At 44.5% G+C, this 16,062-nt stretch overlaps 1 protein-coding gene across 3 annotated transcripts in view; it reads left to right on the top strand.

Moving 5' to 3' along the window:
- The window catches only part of LARS2 (leucyl-tRNA synthetase 2, mitochondrial), a 166,141-nt gene extending 155,333 nt beyond the window's left edge, over positions 1-10,808 (top strand). For all 3 annotated transcript variants that reach the window (XM_027872489.1, XM_027872488.1, XM_027872490.1), the window contains 2 exons: positions 2,896-3,023; positions 10,275-10,808. In XM_027872489.1, the coding sequence (XP_027728290.1) occupies positions 2,896-3,023; positions 10,275-10,454 (308 nt within the window). In that variant the 3' untranslated portion in view covers positions 10,455-10,808. The remainder of the gene's footprint in view (positions 1-2,895; positions 3,024-10,274) is intronic.
- Positions 10,809-16,062: the final 5,254 nt, after the last annotated feature.

Below are 16,062 nucleotides of genomic sequence, written 5' to 3' on the forward strand. Positions count from 1 at the left end.
CTTAAACACAGGAAAGCCTTCTCCTAGGAGAGAACGCTGGCTTTAGACTCAGAAGACCCAGGTTCAAGTCTAAGTTACAATAACTCCACTGGCTGTGGAGCCCTGGGAAAGTCATTTTACTCTCTCTGAGCCTCAGTTTGCTTGTATGTAAAATGTGGGCAGGAAAGCTTTCACTGCCTGTCACACAATGCTTCGTGGAAGGAGCCTGCCCTGTGTGGCTCTGACTTGTTGGTCTGCTGCATCTCCCCCACTGCTGCCTCTCTGCCTGAGCCCCTCGTGTGCTGCTGGCACTGATTAGTGTCCATGCCACCTCGCCAAGCAGGGGACAGGAGTGCTGACCTTGACTCAGCTCTCCAGGAAGCCCCTTCCCCCAGCTTTACCCCCACATGCCCATGGAGGCACCATTCTTGGCCCCTGTCATGTCTGTGCTGATCAACAGAGGAGCATTCATTGGACATGCAATCGTATAGGAGTTTATAATCCCCAGGCAGGAGCAGGGAGGAGATAAAAATCAGCTTGTTCCTTACTGCCAAACAGAACACACCCATTTAAGACCCAAAGGTCTACTTTCTGTTTGAAAGCTGGGCTTCCAGAATTTTCTCTGTTGACTCTTCAGAAGAATCTGCCTAAGGCATCTCTTTATATTCAGAGTTCTTTCCCCACGTTATATCCTGCTCAGTTGCCATGCAGACATGGAAGAATTTTTTCCACTAGAACTACATCCAGTAAATCATAAAGAAATTAATTTTCCAGTGGTAAAGCCCATCATGGCATTGCGGAAGGGCTCTGCGCAGCATTCTCCCTTAGGAAGCCAGGAAGTCACCCCCTTCTGATTTAAAGCTAGAGAACACATCTATTGGAGATAGAACATTTTCATGTGTCACAGTAGAAGGCCAAGTTGCCCGGAATCATGGAGGCCCTTTATGGGAAGTCCATTAGCACAAATGCACTTGTTGTACCATTCGGGTCTTAGATGCAAAGTGAGCAGCTCATCTCCACTTCCTCCCCCAGACTATTTGGCCAGACAAGATATAAGAAGCCAATTTCTGATCCCCCTCCTGCAGGAATCCTCTGAGCTAATTTGGCTTATCTGTTTGCAGTTCAATGTTTAAAGCTTTGCTGGTAGTGCTAACTAACTGGGTGTGTTGGTGATTTGTTTTTTAGAAGCCTATTCTTTGGCATTTTCACTCATTCAAAATGCAGATGTATCTGGATTATTTGCCTGGACATACCCAGGCATGACTTAGCTCACTAAAATTCCCAGTGCTCTTCTCAACCAGAGTTTAAACTCTCACTGCCAAACTGAAGAATGGTTACTTAACAGTAAAATCAACCAAAATGAATTTTCCTTTGCCAATCCTCCCTTCTCTAATGAAGATGCAAGTAAAGGAGGCAGTATCTGACAGTCTGGCAGTCAGACTGCAACCCACCCCTAGGTAGCTGAGGGCTGATCTTAAATTGACTTTACTTGGTGCCATGTTAATTGGTTGGATAGAAAATGCACCCCGTTTCTGTGTCTAGTTTTATCATTATATTATGACTGGATCTCCTTGGGCAATATTTGTTTTTCTATTGGGCTACCATGGCATATTCTTGGAATGATTAGAGACGCATCCAGAAAAATGCTTTTCTTCACCTTGTTCCTTGCTGACTATGGAAACTTTGACTGAGGAGGCCTGTTTTTATTAAATGTGCATTTTTTTAATGCCTGTGCTGGTATCCTGCACAAGTTTGCTTCTCTTCTTTGTGTGCTTAGAAGACGGGAAGAAAAGCAGCCCATTGTTCAATAATCACAATAATAATCATAATAATTAACATTTATCTAGCTCTTACTATGTGCCCAGCACTGTGCTAACTGCTTTGCAATTATTATTTCATTTGGTCTGTGCAACAACCCTGGGAGATAGGTGCTATTACAATCCTCATTTTACACATGAGGAAACAGAGGCAGGAGATTAAGTGACCTGTCCAGAGTCACACAGCTAGTAAATGTCTTAGACTAGATTTGAACTCTGGTCTTCCTGGCTCCAGGTCTCATGTTGTATCCACTGTGCAGTATTATATGACCAATTAATTTTGTTATTCTCTTGTAAATGTGTGTACTTATGTAAATGCTTATGTAATTGGGAATGTTTCTTTGATACAATCTACTGAGAGATACAGAGCAGGCTTATTCTTCTGGGGCCAAAATCACGCTGCGATCACAAGCGATTACAGAAGGATTTCATTCCTCTTACCTCTCTACTATTTGGCTTATGCTGAATTGCAGAAACAAGTTAATTTAGATTCAGTGATAGCACAGTGGGGCCCGCTTGGCCATAAGAGACACTAAAAGAAAGTTAAATCAATATGTAAATGGCATCTGAAATGAAGTACCAAACTTAGCCTGCATTAATTAAATGCAACAAGAGTTGACTGAGACTTCCTAAGTCAACAGGTGCAATAATTGTGGGCGACAAATGAATGAAGACAAGAGGGCTTATTACATTGTGGCTTGCTCACCAACACCAGGGCTGAGCTTCCTCCTACAAAATTTCGTAGTACAAATTATATTAAAATTGTGAGCTTTGTTCTCTTTTATGAGTCTTTTGTGGCAAAACATTCTGGTTCCACAGAAATTGTAGCTTGCAACAAAAAAAAAATCACTGTCACTTAAAATTGGAAACTCAATTTCAGTGATGAGTGGAAGTCCACATTGGACCTCTGTTTGTAAGACTTAATGTGCTATCAAAAGCCGTGATATTGCCTCCCCAGAACATTCCTTTGACCAGTATTAAATTAAGCTGCCTCTTGGCAAAATGCCTTTTATCATACCAGATGTAATGAACCTTCTGTTTATTTTGTATTGTGTATTGTATTACATACAATAAAGAATCTGTCTCCTTGGCTTTGCAGGTCTGGCCCACGTGAAGAATAAGCTCTGCACCCATTATGACTGGGACGCCAGTGTATTGCGTCAGTCTTGGCCTACGGTGGATCTCAGACCCAAGCAGCAGCCTGACATGGTGGAGATGGCGATTCTGGTAAAGAATCTTCCCTGTTGTTGGCTGGTGGCACCCAGATTGCTCAGCTCATTGACTAGTCCATGTTGCTGCTCAATCTAAATTAATTCTCACTAACTTTGTGTATTTTGCTAGGTCCTAGGGCTTTGGTTTCAAGCCTTCTCCTTCTAACTCAGTCCTTGGTCAAAGAGTAATTAGGAAATCTGGCCTGAACCATATGTAAGTTACAAGCTTGTATCTATCTCATCCTATGCAAGAAGTATGTACTGAGGGGCAGCTCAGTGGCACAGTGGGTAGAGCACTGGCCCTGAAGTCAGGAGGACCTGAGTTCAAATCTGGCCTCAGACCAAACACTTGACATTTACTAGCTATGTGACCCTGGGCAAGTCACTTAACCCCAATTGTCAAAAAAAAAAGAAGAAATACGTACTGATTCCACCAGGTGATCACATGCCAACATCTTCCATCCAGTCTCAGCTATGAATAATGCTGTCTTTAGCCCCTGAGGGATTGGGAAGTAGAAAAGGGAACCTCTTGGGGTTAGAAATCTCTGATCTATTCAACAGAAATCCCAATATGGCTGTCCTGACATTGCCAGCTGAATTGGTTTGTCCCAGACAATGTTCACAGGTGGAGTCATGTGCTGGGAAATGCATTTCCCCAAAGCTTCTGTCAAACTTTCTTTGGTTATTTGAAGGGTATAAAATAGAACAGATTCTTCTTTGCTTCAGGTGATAAAGGTGATGAGGCAGAGCGCATTAAAATCCATATGACAGATAATTATGAAACCATGTCGGTTGGGTCCACTACCAAAGTTTGTCACATATTCTCATTTGGGCCTTCACTGCAACAGGGCACTGCTGTAATACTCCCCTGATGCATTCACTGTCACACTGTCCACAGCCGCTGCTGCAGACCTTCTTGTCCCTCCTCAAGCCTCTCCCCCCTCTCCCTGAGGACCTCATCTCATCCTCTTTTCTGAGAGCTCTCCCTTCTCCGCTCTTCCTCATCTCACATCGCTGCGCCCCAGTCTCACACGATGTGGTGACACTTTCCCTCTGACATTACCTTTGCCACAGAGGGCCCAGCCAATACGTTCGGGCCTTTCTCAATTTTTCTTGACGTTTTCAGGATACCAGTGGAGCACACTGTGGTCATCCCTAGCTCTTGGTCATTTACATGACCAGCCTATCTTCTCTTTCACTCTGAAATGTTCTAATAGTATAGATATAGTATACCTATACTCTGCATAGATGTGGTTTGTGCAGTTGTCCGTATGCTGTCTCCTCCAGTAGAATATCAGGGAACACACATGTTTTCGCCTTCCTTCGAATCTCCAGTGTGTAACACAGTGCCCAGAACATAGTCAACTCTTAATTAACACCTGCTGATGGCCTGACTGCCTTTATGTGAATGGGGCGGTTGTGGAGGAAGGAGGATTTGGCCCATGTTTCCTTCTCCCAGAAGGAAAACGAGAAAGAATGAGAGATGACGTCCATCTACTCTATTTGATCTCCCATTTCAGACTTCCATAAAAGGCTTGGTCCTTGACCCTGAATCTCGTGACTGACCCAAGGGTTTCTAGGGATTGCAGCCCTCTCCCTCCTACCCTCTGCCTTGCCTTTCTGTGTCCTATTATAGCAGATCATCTATACCTGGCTGCATACTGAAAGCTTTAATAGTGATGATTTTTATAGCACTAAATACTTGAGTTTTCAGAATATTTCTACAATAACACCGTCTCATGAGCTTAGCATACCTTTCCAAACAAGCAAATTTTGCCCTCTGCTCTAAAACCTTCTCTGACATGGAGAAGAGGGCTATAGGGTGGGATCACTTGAAGGTGACCTTGGAAGGTTGGCTCGGGATACAAAATCTGCCCTTTTGGGTACTGGTGGGGGGAATCCAATCAATGAGCACTTATTATTCAGCACTTTTTAGGTGCCAGGAATTTTGGAAACAAGCACAGGCGAGAAGTGTGTTCACTCGCCGAGTGAGACTAAGAAATCTGACCACCCAGAGGCTGCGAGCCCGCTAGGGTCCAGCCCTTCTACATCTGTGTCAACAGTGGTCTGAGCAGAAAAATCAATATTTGCAAAGAAAATGTTTACACCAGGAGACCACGCTCCTTCACAGCTGCTCTGTTTCCACCCACGGCTCCTCTCTCTTCTCCCCTTCCTGTTGTCCCTTCCTTAATGGCACATTCCATGACTGTCCATCCAGACTGAAACCAAGGCCTTAGCAGGAGTGGTTAGTGCCTGGTGGGTGCTTTCCCATAAGAAACCCTCAGGCCTAAGAATTTCTGCAGCGGCACAGAGTAGCCTCTGAGGCATCAGACAGAACCGTGAAAGGCTATATTCTTCCATTGAGATAACGCATGCCTTTGGCATGATGTTGGGTGGGAGGGGCGGTTAACTCGGCCCAGTGCATTTGACTGGGCCGTTACAGAATGAGCTGAGCAGGTCAGATGAGTGGGCACTGAGAGGACCTTTGCAAACTAGCATGGTCTGTGTGTAGGTGACCAAGACGGGGAGGAAGACTGTTAGAAATTGTTTGTACCCAGGACCTCTTTCTCACTCATTTTCCCTGAAGGGCAGATCTAGTGCTGAAGAAGTCAGCTGTCAGGATTTCTACTACCCAGATTCTTGACTACCTTTATACCAGTAAGTCAGCAATCTGGCCAAGTCCTGGGCACACACTTGGGGCCTAATAAACGCCCATCAAGTAGAATTACATGTTATTGACATGAGCTGTAGTCTTTTCATCCTTCTCATTTCCCCTGGAAAATAAGAACAAAAGCCCAGTGCCTGTGAGGCCTGAGGGCAAAGTTAGAGACATGTGGACTTTGCTTTTGGCCTCCAAAGCCCTGAACAAACAGGAGAATGTAGAGGGGAAAGACTTCACGGTAGCTCAGGTATGTTGGCCTTTCTTGGCCACACCCTTGCACCTAGATCCCAAACACCATTCACAGACTCAGCCACCAAAGGAGAATTTCACCGAGGAGGTCGGCCCAACAATGCTGTCATCCACACCTTATGTCCAGGTGGGCAACCTTACCCACTCAAAAGTGCAGGAATTCAATCTTGTTGTTTTTGTTCGGAGGGAATATTAACATTATAAAATGTTTAGGAGTCTACCTGCCGAAACAGACCCAGGAACCACGTGAATACAACTACAGAGGGAATATTAGCTGTGGATGAGTTACCGCTGTTCACTGAAGACCACGCCCTGCGGCCAGGTTCTTCTTGTTGGGTGCTTATCCCCTTCCCATTGTTAGTCCCATCGTCCATCCTGCATCCCCCACATCCCTGCCATGCGATGCCCTGGCTCTGGGATTTTTATTTTTCTTATTATTATTGTTTCTTCTTATTATCATTATTATTTCTTGTTCTTATTATTTCACTGAAGCTTTGCAGCTTAGAAGCCTTCTCTCCTTGTAAGAACGTTTTGCCTTCGATAATGTTCAGTTCTGTTCAATTCAGCAAACATTCATAAAGTGCTGACTCTGTGTGTGGCCCTATGCTTAATACTGAGGATATTCGTAGTCAGATGATTTGTGAATGTACTGATAAGGATGTCCCCAGCACCAGTGGCAGTCGCCATCATCTGTGCCTGCCCCTCCTGGGCAAGTTCTCCACGGAGGGCCCAGCCGATACATCGGGCCTTCCTCGATTTTTCTTGACATTTTGAGGATGCTGTGGTCATCCCTTGCTCTTGGTCACTCACATGACCAGTCTATCTTCTCTCTCACTCAGAAATTTCTGCCTGATAACATTCTTTCCCTGATTTGTTATCTTAGTATCTGATTTGTCAAGTGCCACAGCCAACTCACACCCACCATGTGTCTCTCCGTTGCCCTCTGATTGATTAAGTTTGGGGTTCTTTTGATATAGTAGTGGCTCTTGACCAAGCCACATGGCAACACCAGAAAAATATTGATATTAAAAAGATAGTTCTTTGTTTCTGGGAGAAGTTTAGTCATTAAAGGATTTTTACGATTTCACTAAAGCAATCCAGCTCCTATTTCCCTCTTCCTATTTAATTCTGGACTTATCTCATTGTCCATTTGCATATCAGTCCAAGATTATACATATGGATTCACTGATTGGGAAAAATAGTTTGTTGGAAAAATTTTTAATATATAAGCTTATGTTCTAAACCAGCATTCACCTTGACTGCCATATTTCTCTGCTTAGCATGTAAGTCAAAAGTTTGCTGAGTAAGGCACTTTGTATGGCACTTGATTTGCATCAGTTAAAACTTCTACATGAAGTTATTATAGTTTTATCTCTGTTGTTTCTCTTCCATGTCCCATTTTTCACCATCCGTAGTTTGCTTTACTAGGTCAGCATGATGTCATTTTAATGGCATACCGTAGCTTTTTCTCATTTTGATACTCTCTCCTAGTTTCATACCCACTTTGATCTTTTCTCTAACAAGTCAATGGTCTGACTATACACAGAAAGCTAATTCAGGAATTACTTCCATGTCCATAATGAGCCATGACCTATCTTTTTAAAATAGAATCAGTTTCATGTTTTTCTGATATCATTCAGTGCTCTTCATGCCCAGCACCATTGGATTCTTTGGTCAAAGAAAATGTCTGGACACATAGGCATGAGACTTATGTGTAGTCTACAAGTCTTTGACAGCTCTCATTTCCTTCCCATGTTTTTCTCATCATCCTTACCTGTTCCCGCCTTTACAATGAAGCCATCACATGTCAAAGTACGTATTGGTTTATTTTGGGAGAGCTTATTAAGCTCTCCATAGACTTTCTCTCTCTTTCCTTTTCAACAGGAAAAAGGTGCATAGACCACAATTATTTTTATGGTGGTCTTTTGCAAATGTTTACCATGGACCCTGCACTATAAGCATCCAATGAAATGATGTTCCTCACTGTTTTGGGGGTCTGATAAGACTGGGCCCATGACATCCTTTGCTTCCCTCTCCCTGAAGAACTCTAAACCGTTCTTCGGTTCAGCTGCAACTTCTTCCTTCTGTTTTTATTTATAGTGAGAATGTCTAGATTAATAGGATTTCTCCCCTGTAGCAGTGTGTCCACTTGTTGGTCACTGGGCAAAGATTTCACATTCTGCATACCAACAGCTAATTTAAAGTTTAGACACAGTCTAAAATAATGGGATGACTTTTTTATACCTGTTGGTTCCTTTTGCACCATTCGGCCACCAAAGGTGGAAGAGGATCACCCAGGACTGTTATTTTGTATTTTTCTCTATCTCGTGGGTTTTCATGGCCAAAACATTCATCACCAAGCTACTGACAATGAGCCTTTCTATACTAAGCTAAGCTGGCCCGTTTCCAGGACCCTTCCCCCAGCAAGGTGGAACTTCCAGAGCCCATGCTTCCCAGCAGAGCCTTTGAGAGCCCAGGGTCCTCTGCATACCGCAATGACACAGCAGTGAAACTGGGGAGGCACTGGAGATAAAAGGGAAAAACAGTCGCTGCCCCTCTGCGACCTTACCTTCTGCTTAAGTAAACTGTATATACAAGATAATTTGAGAGGGAGAGAGTAACCACCAGAGTCAGTGAAGGCTTCCTAAGTTCCACAGAATAGACATTCACAGCTTCATTTACAATCCTTTACTCTTGTTCTACACTGGCTATGGAAATGTTCATTTTATTTAGTGTTTGTTAAATTCAAGAAAATATTTTTTAAGAAAATGAAAAAAAAAAGGCAGAATGTGCCAAATTCAGGGAAAAACAGAAAGTGGGTTACTTTGATTGGAACCTAAAGTAATATAAAAAAAAAAAGTCTGAACAGATACGCTGGAGTCTAATGGTAAAGGACTTTAAATGCCAAGCCTGAGGGAGCTGTATTTTGCCTTCAGTGGAAGGATAGGATATCCTCAAAAAAAAAAAAAAAAAAGAACAGTAAGTTTTGGAGGAGGGGTAAGGCTTAGGGGGAAAATAATTATGTTTTAGACATGTTGAGTTTGAGATGTGTCTGGGACATCCTGGGGGAGATGTCCAGCAGATAGTTGGCTATGGAAGGTTGGAACTCAGGAGAGAGACTAGGGCTGAGTATATAAATGTTGGGAGTCGCCTATATAGAGATAGTACCTGAACCTAGAGGAACCCGTAAGATACTAAGAGAAACTGTAGGGAGGAGGGAAGAGGGCCCAAGGCTGAGCCTTAGAGGAGCCCCACGTTGATGGGGCAGGGAATAGAGGGTGAGCTAGGAGAGTGAGAAGAGAGGGGTGGTCAGAGGAGCAGGAGAAGGGGTCGCAAAAGCCACGGGGAAGGTAGAGTACCCATGACAAGAGGGGGTAGCCGACACTGTCCGGAGCTTCAAAAACGCTAAAGGATAAGGATTGAGAAAAAGCCATCATCGGATTTAGCAAGTAAAGAGTTGATAAATGTTAGAACAAACAGGCAAAAAGCCTGGCCTACTGCAATATTCAGTGTTCCATTCTGCCTGGTTTCACTCTAGGTATTTTGGAAGTTAACTTTTAAGGAGTTTATCAGGTATAATCTACTCAAGACTAAAGAATTTCAAAGGCATCCCAGAAGACTATAAATTGTAAAAAAGGTGTCAACGTGCATTGGTGGAGGGATCTTCCTCATCTGGGAGCTTCCTGTATTAATGAATCACTGATCTAGTCTCCATCTCTAACCCTGTATTGTAATTGTAATTCATTGTCATTTGTTTTCATAATTCACCAAATATATTTTTTCTGTCAATTTTTTCATCAGTCCACAAATATTCATTGTGGTGGGTACTTAGCACCATGCTGACTGCTTGAGGTAGATATTGAAACATGAGAGTCATCATTCCAGGGTAATTTGTAAGCTAGATCCACCAGAAGACTGCAGACTTCTGAATTCATAGGTTCATAGGAATTCAAGCAGTTAAGAAAAATCCATTGGCAAAAGTGGATCCGTTTCAGGGCTCGCTGAAGTCTGCCAAGATGGTTATCTCCAATGACTCCCGGGAGACCAGCTCATCTTTCCGGGGCTGGAAATAACATAAGCTGCCTCACCCTGGCCATTTCTTAAAAGCCTTTCCCTGAGCCCTCGTTTTCATGGAAGCGTTTAGACAACACCAAGCTCTTCCTATCCCAAGCCTTCTGTGCTAATTCCCTTTCATTCCTCTTTCAGGAAACTGAATGTTGACTTTACTTCTGCCCTCCCCTGCCGTCCCTTCCCCCCCAAACCAGCCCAGGATGGTGGGCATGAGAGGCCGGGGAGGACGCGGCGTCAGACCCTCTCACAGTTACACACATTTAGCTGGGCTTCTCTCCTTTTCAGATCAACAACAAAGCTTGTGGCAAGATCCCCGTGCCTCACCAGGTGGCCCGAGACCGTGAGAAAGTCCACGAGCTAGTTCTCCAGAGTGAGCTGGGAACGCAGCTCCTGCAGGGCCGCACCATCACCAAAGCCTTCCTCTCTCCCCGGACTGCGCTCATCAACTTCCTGGTGCAGGACTGATGGGGGCTCTGGGGTCCCAGCCGATGGCCCCCTGCTGCTTCCCAGGGAAATCTTATCAGGGTGCCTGGGAGCCAGGCAAACATATCCCACCCCAAGATGCAGGAAAGATGAAAGAAAAGTGCTTTAGGGGACCGCTGCTGCCTGGATGGCCTGACTGGAGTCCAGAGACATGGGAGGGGCAAGTTTCCTGTGCTGTGTCCTCTCCTCCCCCCTACAGGGGAACCCAGCCAGGCCTCAGAATCAGCCCCGTGACACCAGAAGGAGAATTCACTCATCGTGGGCACCAGATGTTTCTGCTGTGGTGGAGGGGTGCTGGATGTAACCAGTTAATAAAGTGCAGCTCATGATGAAGGAACAGGGATGACTCAGGCTGGTTTCTTGCCACATTGGCTCTCACTGTGATCATCTGTTTGTGGGGGCTGTTGCTACGTTGCCTGGGCTGGTAAGGAGATGACCAGTCCCGGGGAACTCCCGGTGTCCTGGGCTCGCCCTAGGAATCGTCCAAAGCCTATGGCTTAGCTATTAGGAGAAAAATACCCACAATGCCATCTGGGCTCAGGTGTTAGGGCTGTTTGTGGTTTGACAGGTTTATCAGATGGATTCTTTCAGGTAATTCACTGATTGATGGTGGATGCTGTGACAGAGTAGTGGGACACAGCTGTGCTGAAGTGCCAGGCGTGGAAGCACAGCATGGGGGCGGCCTCCCCACATCATCAGAAGCATCTGCTCAGTGCCTGTGAACCCTTGGGATGATGCCAGCAGGGCCTGATGCGGCCCTTCCCTCTGGCAACTGACAGTCCAAGGTTGATGTTGAATTGGACAGAGATATTAACAACATATGTTATGTAACGTGGACATGTCCTGTAAGGCAGTTGGGCTTATGCTGGAAGGAGCATTAGATTTGAAGTCAAAGACACTGAGTTCAAATCCTAGCCTTGGACAAATTGCTTAATCTCTCTGGGTGTCAGTTTCCCAATCTGTTAAATAAGGATGTTGGACTAGATGTTTGCAAAGGTCCTTTTCAGCTCTATTAATATCCAGCCCCTCTTCCTCTCAATCTCAAATATTCCTGGATTCTGTTGTGATTTGGAGCTATTGCAGGCGGAAGACCTGCATTCAAATCCTGGTCAAATCTGCCACCTTCTTCCTGTGTGATGTTGGTCAAGTGTCATCCGTCCAATGAAGGGGTTGGACCAGATGACCTCTAAGGTCCCTTCTGGCCCTGAATCTGTGACCCTCTGTATGTGACTGGGACAGTTCAGCAGCCCTTAAGGTTTGCAGAGAACTTCTCCTACAAAAAGTCTTAATCTCATTTTACGGATGAGGTAACCCAGGTCCTGAGGAGTGAACTGCTTTGTCCAAGGTCAGGCAGCTGGCTTCTCATGCCAAAGCCAGGACGTGGGGCCAGGTCTGCTGGCTCTTCCGTCCAGTGCACGTTCCAGGCCACCACAAGGCCTCCCTGGGCATGAGCATCATTAGTAAGAGAAGACGAGGAAGGGTTGCAGGGAGAGGGAACCAGGGGAGAGGATTTGCCAGCCTGCTCCTGCCTCGGGTAGGGAACCCAAGTAATCTGGACCCAGCAAATGCCTCGAGGGCAGAAAGCCTGTAACTGAAGGGAAGGACAGGCCTCTGGCTGGGCCTTGTTTCCATGGCTCCACACACCTTCCAAACACTGCCAGATGGGGCTGTCTCTGAACTGGAAGCTCTTCAGAGAGGCCAGTCCTGCGTCCAGCACTCTCATGTTCCTTGATTGCAGAGGACTCCAGGGCTTCAAAACCAGGATCTCCAAGGTTCTGCGACACCCAAGAGGTGGCGGTAGGCCAGAATGTACTTCAGAAATGTGTGTTCTCACCCATGTGGGTACCCCCTCCATGACTCTAGGAATAACAATAAAAATAACTAGCATTTATACATCACCTTGAGGTTTGAAAGTGCTTATAAATATTATCCCCTTTGATTCTCACCACAAAGCTGGGGAGAAGGTGCTATTATTATTCTGATTTTACAGATGAGGAAACTGAGTCGCATAGGCTTTGAGGCTTCTAGACTGCCAGGGGGCCCAGTAGGAACCACCTTTGGAGGTGGTGTCAGGGAGATTCCTTAGAAGTTACAAATTGTGTGACCTTGGACAAGTCAGTTAATCTGTCTTGGCCTCAGATTCCAGCTTGGTAGAATCTTCCAGAGCTTTGCTCTAATGGTGTGTCCTTCAAGAACACAGCATCACCTCTTTACCACTAAGCTAAGACATCAGTGTAGGAATCCAATGGGAGAGCACCAGGAAGTCAGGAAGACCTGACTTCAGATCCAGCCTCAGACAGCTGAAAGATATGTGACCCATAACCTCTGTCTGCCTCAGTTTCCTCACCTGTAAAATGGGGTTAATAACAGCACCTACCTCCCAGGGTGGTTGTGACAATGAAATGAGATTAATAATTGTAAAGCGCTTAGCAAGTGCGTGGCACATAGAGGCAATGTGTAAACACTTATTTCCTTCCCCCCTGTTTTACGGAAATAAAAACAGACTTGGACATTGACCTCTCTTCAAAGTAGCAGAGCTGGGAAGAAAACTCAGACCTCCGCAGTCAGTTTATCTCTAGTCCTATCTTGTCATCACATTAGCCCTATTGAAGTAAGAGAAGCATCGGGAGGGCAGTTGGCTACTGAACCAGCTGGACTTTTGGACAGACTCCAGCAGCATCTCCCCTGTGAAGTCTTTACTCTCTGTAAGACATTTGGAAATAACATCAGACCTTCCCCTTCGAACATAAGGCAGAGTTGTGAAATCCAACCCATCAAACCGAACCTTAGCCTCTGGCTGGCTAACTCCAGGCAACTCTATATTCACAGGATGGTGGAGAAGGGTGTAAGTGCATCAGTAGAAAGGAGGCTCTCAAGATACCTAGAAACATATCAATGTGATGTTTTCCTTTGAGGAAATCGGCTGGAGAGGCTGAGGTAAAGAGAAAGCAATGCCTGGGAAATTCAGAAAACAAAATAATAGAATGGGACCTGTCTGGCTGCCGAGGAAGATCAAATCAATTTGTTTGTTGAAAAGCCACATAGATGTGTTTCATCTCTTTATCTCCCACCCTAACTCAATCTGTAGACATGTCTCTCCCTCCCTGTTTTTTCTTCATTTTTTTCTCTTCTGATCTGGGTGTTTTGCCACCTGACAAGAAAGTAAGTGACATCGCAGTTGGGGGGGGAGTCTTCCTACCAGAATTTGGGCAAAATTGAGAGAGAACAATTCAATCCTTCCTTGTTTGGTTAATACCGGTAAAATTGTAGAGCCACCTGAATTACCTTTTGCTGTTGTAATTACTTATCTCTCTGTTGTCTGCCTTTGATCGTCTCCTCCTGGAGGGCAGATCTCAGCAGCTTAATTACCTTTTTATGCCCCTATGCAAATCAGTAGTTAATGACTACCCTTTATACTAATTATTAGTCATCTTCCAAGAAAGCAGAGAGGAATTCTGGGTCTGAGAATAGAATTATATGGAATCATCAAGGCTGATTTTCCCTCCAAGGTTCTTACTGACTCATGCTATTCTAGCTGAAGAAAATAGGGGATGCTTAATTGAATAACCCAAATCTTGGTGGTGCAGGCATTATGTTTTAAAATATTTAATTTTACTGCTTTACTGCTGGGGTGTGTGTGTGTGTGTGTGTGTGTGTGTGTGTGTGTGTGTGTGTGTGTGTGTGTTTTTAGAAACAGCTTTGGGAAGAATAAATGGCAGCCCCTGTCAGTGATTATGGTAGTTGACCTTCTCTGGAAAGTCTTTAGAATTCAATTCAAGAAATATTTATTAAATGCCAGGTATGTGTAAGACACTATACTAGTGCCTTACAAATATAAAAAAGTTCCTGTCTTCAGGGAAACTTAATTATATTGGAAGATTCTTCTAGAAATCTCTGAACCTCATTCAATCATGTGACCTCCTAGGAAGGCAGATATCCAATCCTCTGGATATATTTAATGACACCCTCAAGGAGCCACTCCTTGGGCTTTGGGAGTTTTCACCAAGTATTTGTTGAGCACAACAAATATTGATTTGTGTAAAGCACTGTACTAGACTTTGTGGAGAATATGAAGAGATAAAATACAGTCCCCTTTCTCAAGAAGCTTAAAATCCAATAGGAGAGATATTGATGGTAAGATTAGTGACTGACATTAATATAGGGCATTAAAATTTTCAGAACACCTTTACATGCACTATCTTGTCTATTCACACAGCTAATAAGTTTCTGAGGCAGGATTTGAACTCAGGTCTTCCTGAGCTAGGTCCAGCACTCTATCTGTTACAACATCTAGCTGCCCAGTACAAGGCAGCAGATGGTAATAAGCCGTATCAAAGACATATGAGCAAAGTGTTCTGGGAGTTCTGAAGGAGAAGATAGGGGAATCAGGGAAAGCTTTATGTTGGACGTGGCATTTGAACTAAGCCTTGAATGGTGAGCAGGATTTTGGCAGGTGATGATTGAGGAAAAGACCTTCCAGGCAGAGGGAAAGGTTTGAGCAAAGGTACAGAGATGGTAAATTGTGAGGTGTGTTCCAGGAATGGTCACAGTCTGGTTGGGTCATATCATAGAACTGATGCAGGGGAGTGGTAAGAGATGTGGTTGGTTAGATCATTTCTGGCTCTATCCCTGGACATGTCCCCTCAGTGCCTTAGGCAACTTTCTAAGACTGTGAGGTACAGAAAAAATGCCACCTTCCATTACTAGAAGGACCTTCCTCCCCTAGAGTCCTTTTACCAATGAAATCACAGTTTTAGTTCCTGCCCTTCTTGAAGCTGGTCATAGATATTATTAAAGGTCATAGATATTAGAGTTTGAAGGCACCATATTGTCCATCAAATCCAACCCCTTCATTTTACAGATAGAGAAACTGAGGCACAGAGCATTTAAGAGACTTGCCCAAGATAACATATTGAGAGACCATCTTAGGTAGGATTTGACCCTAAGTCTTCTTCACTCCAAGTCAGTCCCTGTCATGGAGGGCTCTGATTGAACTAAGGAGTTTGTGTTTTCTTCTTTGGGCAGTGGAGAGTCACTGGGGGTTTTTGACCAGGAGAAACACATAATGAAAATGGCATTTTAGGACAGTTAATGTGTTTGTGGAAAGAATGAAAGAAGGGAGGATAGGAGTGCCCATTGACGTGGGAGTACCCGTTAGGGGCCTGTTGTCATACCCTAGACAAGGGCCTGGACAGGGTGGTGATGAAAGGAAAGGAGCAAGGAATGGCAAGTTTATTACAATCTAATCTTAATTCCATGACAGAACTGACTTGTGAGATGTGATTTTGCTGGTTTTTATGGAGCACTTTCCCCAAAGAACCCTTAAGGGCTTCATAATATGGGAGTGATTCTGAGGTGATTGGCATTCCCAAAAGAGTTGTGTCCTTAGGAGGATTGGTTATGGGAGGCTGTTTATTCCAACAACATTACTGTTTCTCAGAACATTTCTGGAACCAAATCAGCAAGAGTTGTCATCTTTTGTAGACACACCGCCTACATTTGCTTTGTTTGTTCTGACCCAAACAAAGTGGCATGACCAACTTAATTGCCTACCTCATTGACCACACTTGGAACCGTAATGATTTCTGCC

Source organism: Vombatus ursinus, unplaced genomic scaffold, assembly GCF_900497805.2.
Source record: "Vombatus ursinus unplaced genomic scaffold, bare-nosed wombat genome assembly UNPS02014799.1, whole genome shotgun sequence".
Taxonomy (NCBI): domain Eukaryota; kingdom Metazoa; phylum Chordata; class Mammalia; order Diprotodontia; family Vombatidae; genus Vombatus; species Vombatus ursinus.